The sequence below is a fragment of the Centroberyx affinis genome, unplaced genomic scaffold, assembly GCF_046629955.1.
Source record: "Centroberyx affinis isolate AG114_WGS23_722 - 3 ecotype Tasmania unplaced genomic scaffold, CSIRO-AGI_Caff_v1 ptg001092l_1, whole genome shotgun sequence".
NCBI classification, from domain to species: Eukaryota; Metazoa; Chordata; class Actinopteri; order Beryciformes; family Berycidae; genus Centroberyx; species Centroberyx affinis.
The window spans coordinates 38,767-48,221 of NW_027279637.1; the positions used below are offsets into that span (position 1 = coordinate 38,767).

The 9,455-nt window shown below is 37.1% G+C and overlaps 1 protein-coding gene across 1 annotated transcript; it reads right to left on the bottom strand.

The window, feature by feature from the left end:
* Nucleotides 1-341: 341 nt before the first annotated feature.
* On the bottom strand, nucleotides 342-8,807 carry LOC139647555 (ADP-ribosyl cyclase/cyclic ADP-ribose hydrolase-like). Its single transcript, XM_071523474.1, has 11 exons — nucleotides 8,731-8,807; nucleotides 5,632-5,733; nucleotides 5,299-5,417; nucleotides 4,390-4,522; nucleotides 4,157-4,286; nucleotides 3,874-3,938; nucleotides 3,368-3,435; nucleotides 2,719-2,796; nucleotides 2,149-2,241; nucleotides 1,183-1,229; nucleotides 342-716 (listed from the first exon to the last, which is right to left on the bottom strand). The coding sequence occupies exons 2-11, from the start codon at nucleotides 5,707-5,709 to the stop codon at nucleotides 709-711; spliced, it is 819 nt and encodes a 272-aa protein (XP_071379575.1). The 5' UTR covers nucleotides 5,710-5,733; nucleotides 8,731-8,807; the 3' UTR covers nucleotides 342-708.
* Nucleotides 8,808-9,455: the final 648 nt, after the last annotated feature.

A 9,455-nucleotide genomic window follows, 5' to 3' on the forward strand; every position in this document is an offset into this window, starting at 1 on the left:
GAATGTATTGGCGAAAATAACATCAAGGTATCTGCAAGTACACATAGTGTGATATAATTAATGTCCTCCAAGAAATCTGGAAATTTACATCTGGAAAGTGGAATTTTGAAAGGGAAAATGTGTAGGAACCCTGCAGTGGACGGACGGCACAGAAAATCATGTAGTGTGCGAGGGGTACACACTCTAATCTGTTGCCTCCCGATCTAGCTTCAGGCCAGTGGGAGGCTTAGCCCCCCTAAACATCTGTGGTGACACTCCTGGTAGGAAGGATGAAGCGCTTATTATAGTTATGTGCATGAAGGTGATGTAGCTGAAATGAAAGTCTGGGTTCACATGCTTTGCTGAAGCTTTATTAAATGGCACAGAGAAAGTAACAGCAGTCAGTCACAACTGAGCTCAGTGCTGAACATCCAGTCACCCTGTTGATATTACAGTGTCACGGATAAAAATGCATGTGTGGCTTGTGTTTGCATGCAGTTTTCTGTGTAAAAGAAGAAAATTATTACTTTCGTAAAGTTGTATTTCTGTTACTAAAATCACTTTGAATTTGAATGTAGATAGAGTTTCATTTGATAGGGGTTAGTGGCGTTCACTTTGTTGTAGATGATTCCCAGTTTGACAGCAGAGTGAACACAGACGAGCAGCAAGAGCAGGTGTGTGTGAGAGCCTCCAGCACTTTAACCATCAGGAAACCAAGGAGAAGCCACTTTAAGTCCCTGCAATGAAATAATCACAATCACTTTGGCCCATACAGTATCTGTGATATCTGGGACAGATTGGATATCTATGATGTAGTTGCAGTAGATGAAACTGGGGAAGTAGTTTTGAATATATAGTGCCTTACTGTATTTGTATTTGTTTAAAAAATGTTCTGATGATACCCACTGGGATGGAGAGAAGCATTAAATCATAAACCTAACTGAACTATGTTATAAGCCCCACTGAGCAAACTGTGCCACTGGGACTCAAACTCCCAGCCAATGGACACACAGCTGCACCACAAACATGTAGTTTTACTATGTGAGGCTCCTGAGTGTTTCAGTTCTTAAAGAATATGATTTTACTGTGTGAGGCTGCTGAAGTGTTGTAAAGAATATGTTTGTGTAAAAAGCACTTTTTATTTGATGTTTCAAAACTTTGAAAAAATAAATAAATTGTGGAGTAAACTCAAAGCATACTCACTGGCCAAATCCCACCAATTTGCAGGTTCAATGTTTACTATGTTCGTCCTGAAAAACAAATATTTTAGGCTTAATTTCCATACAGAAATACAAATTAGCTAATTTCATTTGTATAAAATAAATGTAACTTACTCTTAAATTACACTTTACAGGTGTTTTTTTTAATTAATAACAATAATAGACTATGTTTTAAGTCAGTGGTTCTCAACATGGGGTCCGGGGACCACCAGGGGTCCTTGACAGGGTTCCAGGGTGTCACCAGCAAATTGATGAATTGTTAAACTTCAGCATTATTTCATTTATCAGACGTTAACTTTGTTTATTAGAGAATATAGAAGAATGACTGTTTGGATCAAAGCTTCACTGTTATCTCTCTACCTACAATACAGATAGTCATGGAATTCTGGATCTCAGATTTGGGTTCGAGAGACAAAATCTCATCAAATGGGGGTCCATGGCCCTAATGTGTACTGAATTAAGGGTCCTTGATATGAAAAAGGTTGATAATCACTGTTTTAAGTGAAAGTTAAGAGTTATCAAAAACCACAGAAGACAGGAAATTCAGAGGACACAGCAGCTCTTTGACCTGGCAAAGCGTTCCAGCACTGATGTCAGCGCGCCAGCTTGTAAAGCTATTGCACTGAGCTCACAATGTTTTTGTCAACAAACTATGTTAACATGAATGAATCAACTTTCATATAGGATAACATCCATAGCAATTTGATATTGAGCAAGGCAATATCTTCCAGACAAAACTGAATAATTGGATTGAGTGGGAGTAAAACATGGCTTTGGTTATTGGTAATACTGGATTGAGCCGGTTGGGAGTAAAAAATATATAATTTAGGTATAAAGGTGTTCAGTAATTCTTTTATTCTGTTTCGTTTTTGATGTTTCTTCATTAAGTTATTTCAATATGAATAAATAAATGTAACCTGGGAGTCCTGTTGTAGTGAAGGTAACTTACTGCAGTATGAATTTGCATCTGAGGAGGTTCCTATGTTCTTTCATGAGGTTTCGCAGGTTTTTCATAGAATCTGTTTCACAAGTGTTTTGATCCCTTAAGGAAAATGTACATATAATAATCAGATTAACTACTGGAAAATGAATCACAATAACAAATTATAGAAACATGTTTACATTTACATTTTAGTCAAAGTGACTTTGAGGAAGTGTATAAGTTTATCAACAAGTGCAAAAGCATGAGATTCGTAAACTGAAAAACACAACATGTAAAGCTGGTACAAACAATAATAACCATAGAAAGTGCTATAGTAAGTGCATATATTTTTTAGTATGTAACAAAGCAGTTAAAAGGAACTCCTCAAAGCATAGTGTCTTAAGAGTATGCTGAAGTGACAGAAATAGAACACTATAGCAGATACAGGTGACAGAATGTCTCTGTGTAAATACTACATTTGTGTTTCTATTACTCTGAGCAGAGAATCCAAAATCTCACACAGTTAAGCACAATGAGTGATATCCAGTGTAGTTATATTCATCAACATTCCAACACTATGTTTAATGTTGTACTTACTGCTCGTTGATTATTAACACATGCAAGGCAGTCACTTTCTTGAAGTCTAAGTTGGGCAGTTCAAACTTGGCAAAAAAACTAAGTAAATAAAAAGGAAACAAGCACAGGAAATATGTCATTTTTATATGGATTACTATTGTTTATCACTCTCTCTCTTTCACACACACACACACACACACACACACATGCACGCACTTCCCTTCCAAAAAGGTGATAAAGGTGTGAGCTCACTTGGAGGAAGAGAAGGAGTTTGGACAGAGGGGTTTACAGAGGACAGAAGTGTGGTGATGGAGAGAACACCTCTCTTTTTGTTGTAAAAACCTCCATAGAACTGCACTGTTACATTCCTGTTCTGTTCTGTCTTACAGTTTCATCAGCCTCTAACAGATAAATGAACTGCTCATAAAAACTGAGCTGAAACAAACAGCGCCAGGCCCAAAGAAGTAGCTTGACTCTTCTAATCCCCAGTGTTACCTCACTGCAGGTGAGCCTGATTTACCTCATTACTGGTGAGCCCGATTTACCTCATTACTGGTGAGCCTGATTTACCTCATTACTGGTGAGCCCGATTTACCTCATTACTGGTGAGCCTGATTTACCTCATTACTGGTGAACCTGATTGATCTCATTACAGGTGAATCTGATTTACCTGTCGGGCATGAACCCCAACTTTCCATTCAGTAACACAGTGACGGTACCCGATGCTCCCTTTGCCAACTGGAGTAGAAACACAAAACACCAGATTATTTCAGCAATATCAGTTTAATGTCCCCTTTAGGCAAATAGTATTGTAATATATTTAGGGAGTGGTACCTCTGACTCTAGCCAAAATCTCATCATTAATCATTAATTACTAAGATACAGTGATGGTATTACTGATGGCATGTAAAATGTGTATAGCAGGTATTGCCTTCTTTCTGCTGGGTAACTACAAAATTTTGGCCTTGAGCAGCAGATGAAATATGTGCATTAGGAAGAAAGTAAACTGCAATGTTCCAGAACAAAAAAAAATAGATGAATTAGAAACCTTTCTAACTGTTCATGTGAGAGCAAAGAAAATCTTCTTTCACTGGCATGTTTCCTTGCCGTCTTTCACTCATATTGTTAGCTAGCTAAGTGCTAATTAGTTCAGAAATATCTAATGCACATACTCACCGCAGCTGAGATGCTGGCCCAGAACATATTGGCTGGATTCGGAGGGCAACCGTCACTAAGCACATCTACAGGAGAGAGAAGAGAGGAAAGCAAGCACACCAGAGTCATGATTCTAATCACACAGGTGTGTGTTATAGAGACACACTGCTCTTACCTTTACAGGTTACCTGATTCTATTCACATGGGAAAATGCTTCACCTTGTGTTTGTAACTAAAGAATCAATGCCATAGGGGCAGCCTGTATGTTTTACAGTGCTCACATTGATATTAATTTTAATATTACCTTTATTGTTTTTCTGTCCACACCAAAGTTTGTTTGCCAGGATACTATAGAAGGTGTTCCAAACATGGACAAAGGTGTCCTTATTATCCAGTAAAGCCAGAGCTTCTCCAGCTCCACTGTACAGCAGAAGCTTAAAGACAGCACAAGGAAGATGACATTACAGGCAGTGTGTTTTAACACATGAACACATCAACACTGGTGTGAAATCTGACATGACTGTGGTGGTTTCTCACCTTGTCCTTAGGTATTGCAATGGGCTCTGTATTGAACAGGTCATTGTAATCTCCCGGTGCGATAGTATTGGGGTCCTTTTTGACAAAGGCACTGGTGAACTTCTTCCAGAAGGTGTCACACCTGGTCTTTGCTCTGGATTACATCAGTATAATAATTTTAGCATTGGATTCATAAACTGAAGCAAAAACATAATTAATGACTGGCTGAATGTAGGGGGTTGGATGTAGTTCTTTAATTAGATAAACGAGTGTCCTGGGCGTAACATGCAATAAAGAAATTGGAGTATCATCTCACATTCCCTTTAAAAGCCACCTGCAATTGAGGCGGGTTGCCAGTTTTCAGTGTCTGTACCTATTTGTGCAGGAATCAATGTGACAAAATGGACAATGACAATTTTGCAGGGGGTGACAAATATTATAGTTTAGAATGATTTTTTATACAAAATGTATAATCTTAATCTTGCATCCTATTTGCAACTGCAAATTGTAGCATTTAAACATATTTGTTTTGGTTTTTTTAAATACATTAACAACATGCGTTTGCTGTGCAGTGGCAGGCATGTGTAATAACCATGTGTAATAACCATAAGTTTTATTATGGTTTAAGATAGCAGGGCTTGTTTTGTGTAAAAGATTTGAATTTATTAAGTTTGACCCTGCTCTCATGCACACACCTGATACACTGGTACTGTTCAGAGGGCCGGCTGGTGGTGAACCGTAAGAGAGTGAGATAGAGACTAACTGTTCTTCAGTGGAGGTGATTATCACAGACTGCCAGCAGTACATAAGGGTGGTGCTATAACAGGGGGCCACTATAACAGGGGACCACTATCACAGGGGCCACTATAACAGGGGGACACTATAACAGGGGGCCACTGTACTTAATCTCTTCACAGAAATTGCTCTTACCTGTCAGCAGGTACGTTTTGTCTTTTGACAAATTGTTGACATTTGTCTTTAACTTCTTTTTCGAACTCAGACACACTTTGTCCCTTAAAACAATTGAATCTGCAATCCTGACATTGAGCCTGACATAAAAGGGAAAAGAGAAACTTAGATGACATATTGTACCTGGCTGATATCTGTAGTATTGTTGTACCAGTTTGATATCATTAGTCATATTCTACCTTGCGATGATTTAAAACTAATTTGCAAATGTATTTTCTGAATTTTCTCGATGCAAAATACTATAGTGGATTAAGTTAATATTCTGACAGCAGTATAATGTATTATATGACATACCTCTTGTGGCTGAAGCAGCATCATAGTGATAGATGCGAGGAGCAGAGTCATCCAGACAGACTGAAACCTTTCTGCCATTCTGCAAATCTGCAAAGCAGCGCACTGTAAACACATGAACAAACACAGTCACTGTAAATGTGCTTTCATTTGGTTCAGTGTTGCATCTTTCTATAGTGTGCTTTCATGATCTTCCATAAATAAGCTAATTTTATAGACTCTTGCTCGTAAACCATTTCCCTGCTAACTAAATTGTTCCTGAATTTGTATCAGACCAGGCCAGACAAAATCCCAGTGACAGCACTGGAACAATAAAAATCATGTAATTATCACCAGTTTCCATGAATGTCTGGGAGGGAGTTTCAGAAGATGTTATATAGTTTTTCAGGAGTGTGCAATCAGTATGAATGCTCAAGATTGATTCATAATTCCTGAATATGTAATATCATGGCTTTACTAATTATGAAAAGTGAACATTCATTTTATTTCTGTATAAAACACAATAAAACAGCTGCAATATCAGCTGCTAGATGTGCTCGACATATACCACCTGCTGCGGCATTTAGATGTTGCTGAAAATGCTGAAAAACATTAAAATTGAACTGTCTCAAGTCGGGATCTGCTTAACTCTGACAAATAATGAGATGCCCTCATTTTGGAAAACTCCACTCAAAAGGTATAACTCTCCCACACTGAAGCATCACAAGATGTTTAAGCGGGTGAAGTCTGGATTACTCTAACCCCATCAAAATATATCCACCATGTGAAGAATTTTAATTAGATCCCAATTTATTTATATCATGGACTACATGTTCATAACCTTGTTGCTGTGTACATTATTAATGTAGTATTATATAGAACATTATTTTTGGCAGTAACAATGTGCTTTGTGAATCTGCTCTCTTTGTTCCTTACAGGTTGTTGCTGTGCATCCGACAAATGAAATGAGAAAAAATGGTAATTTCACCTCAGTAAAACCAATACTTTAAATAAAACTTTTCTGACACAGCTTGCCCACCAATGTTATTTCTTCTCTTCATTACACATGAGTATTTACTGGGCTAGATTTAAACTTTGTAACATTGAACACTGTATATTGCAATAGTGCTTCAAACAACACAACAAGATACTTTTTTTTTTATATTTTGGCAGATACACAGGGGTGGACAAAATAGGAGACCTTGTTTTGGACCTGTATAGATGTAGAGATGTATGTAAAGGCTCACAAATGGCTCACATGGGCTGGGTATATCTACATGTCACAGAGGCAATCATCAATCATCAACATATGGTGGTCTGTACTGTGATAGTGCTTATACTAACAGTGTGTACAGTGAGCCATGTGCAGTGCAATAATCTGAGTTATTACACATTAATTACCATGGGGAAACTTTAGTTTGGGAGAACTGAAATTTGCATTCACTTCTTGTGATCTCAGCTCTGGACATTATTTCATCATAATTACAACAAAAATGTAAATATGTTCTCTGTTATACTGTATCATCTCACCACTCATAAATATACCCTATTTATGGGACATACATTGGTGGCAAAACTGGCCCACTGTTTATCTACACAGTGAATAAAATGTAGGTACACTGTTTATCTACACAGTGAACAAAACATGGATACTTAAGATGGTTGTACACTGTTTATCTACACAGTGAACAAAACATAGGTACACTGTTTATCTACACAGTGAATAAAACATAGGTATTTAAGGTGGATGTCCACTGTATTGATGGTAACTTTGTTGCCGCAGGGCTAACAGACATAACTCCCCAGCTAGGTTTTTCACTAAAATTGCCCCAAAAAAAAGCTACAACAGCACTCTCATAATTGTAGAGTAACACAAAAATAAAAAGCTAAATACAACAAAACTTTTTAAAATGAACAAACATGTAATGAGAGATACCAAGCTGTTCATGCTGCCATTACAGCACCATGACATCATGTCTACATGGTGTAAATACAATTGTATAACTGTTAAAAGTTGGTGGCAAAACTGTTTATCTACCCAGTAAATAAAATATTAGGTGCTTAATTTGGTAGTAGTGTTTATCTACATAGGGCACAATGCAGTCACAATAAACTTATGTATCCACGATTTACCTACATAGTGGAAAATAAAACTGCTGAAAGTTGGTAGCAAAACTAACAACAGATGCTTAATTTCCACTGTTATCTACATAGTGAGAAGTAGCTGTGACTAAAATTTTAAGTACAAAGATAAACAATGCAACCAAAAACAAACACACTTCTTAGCAATAAGGCTGTTAGGAAATTGCTGTGTATGGCTGCCGGTATACTTTTAGCACATATGTAAGTGCGAACAAAGCAGGTTCTGACAGTATATAAAAAAAACTGGTACTTCTGCTGAAATGTTTTTAAGTGATGAATCGCTTTCTTTATGTTATTTAACCTTTCAGTTTGAACAAGTGTAATTTATAAACTGCCTGGATTTCGGTGGTGGTTTAATAACATGAAGAAAGCGATTCACTTAAAAACATTTAATCAGAAGTACTATTTTTTTTATATATTGTCATAACGTGCTTTGTTCGCACTCATTTATGTGCTACAACCCATCAGTCATATTCAAATACAAGAGCATGGGATCAGTTCAATCAAAGTTCATGTATGGATATGTAACTGTTATTAATTCTGTTAGTTTATTAGTCAAACTCTTTATTGTTTTGTTTTTTTTAGGTTTTGATTTACTGCAGTTTTTTGGTTTATGTCGTGTTGCTTCTGGGTTGTATTTTATTCCTCTGTACTGACCCTGCTTTGTATCAGTTTATAATAATAATAAAATAATAATAACAATTTTATGTAGCACTTTCCATGCAAAGTGCTATATTTTATTTTCACACTGTAAAATGTCTGTGCATTATTATTGTTTTACTGCCTGTCAGATCAGGCTCAAATTGAATATCCAGTTTCCAGCACTACTTCACAATGTACGCTTCTTTACCTTGGATTTTTTAATTAAGTTGAGATTAATTTGACATCTATCAAATGTTAAAGTTAATTTTGTTATGCTTTGAGTATCATAATGCTAAAAACACAATATTTGTATGATGGTAAATCAGTATGGAAACTCACCTGTTTCTGTGCTGTGGACTTGCTTGGTAGAGAGTAGATCAGAGAGGTGTGTCGACTCAGCAGGTGAGTATCTGGTCTGATGCAGCAGTGGTCTGTGTGTCTCAGTAGAAATGTACCTGATTTTATACCACACCTGTACTGTCCTAGACATACCCACTGGCACAGGCCGTTGTTTCACTATAGATTAGATTAATGTATTTGCATCTGCTTTTCTCATAATCTAGCTTCAGTGAAAGGCACAGTGTGACGCTATATGTCCCATTACACTATCACCAAGTGTAGGGAGTATCCGTATGGTGAAACATTACAGATATACAGCACGGCGTGGGGGTATATCCACTAGCAACACATTTCAGGCCACTTCAGCTACACATATGCACGCACAGCAAGGGCAAGATCTATGGAGGACATGTAGCATATATTATTGTATGTAATGTTATGTAGCAATAACACTACCTTCTTATGATCTATGGAGCACATGTAGCAGTAACCCTACCTGCTTCCATTTATTTTGCTGGGGGTGAACAGTCATGTCAATCATCTGAATATTTTCTCAGAAGGGAGAAGAGACCCCAAAGTACATATGGTATTCAATGATAACCACACTGTGTAAAGAATGAAGTATTGCAAGTGGACCATAGTACTGTAAACAGCAAGTGTGTTCCATGAATTGTATGAAATGGGGTTGGATTCCTATTTTGTCAGTAGAAATGTATGTTTACTGC

Coding starts and splice junctions, on each gene's coding strand:
- LOC139647555 (XM_071523474.1), bottom strand. CDS start 5,709: ATGGCAGAAAGGTTTCAGTCTGTCTGGATGACTCTGCTCCTCGCATCT. Junction 5,418..5,631: donor TGCTGCTTCAGCCACAAGAG/GTATGTCATATA, acceptor CTTTTATGTCAG/GCTCAATGTCAGGATTGCAG. Junction 3,436..3,873: donor GGGCCAGCATCTCAGCTGCG/GTGAGTATGTGC, acceptor TTTCTACTCCAG/TTGGCAAAGGGAGCATCGGG.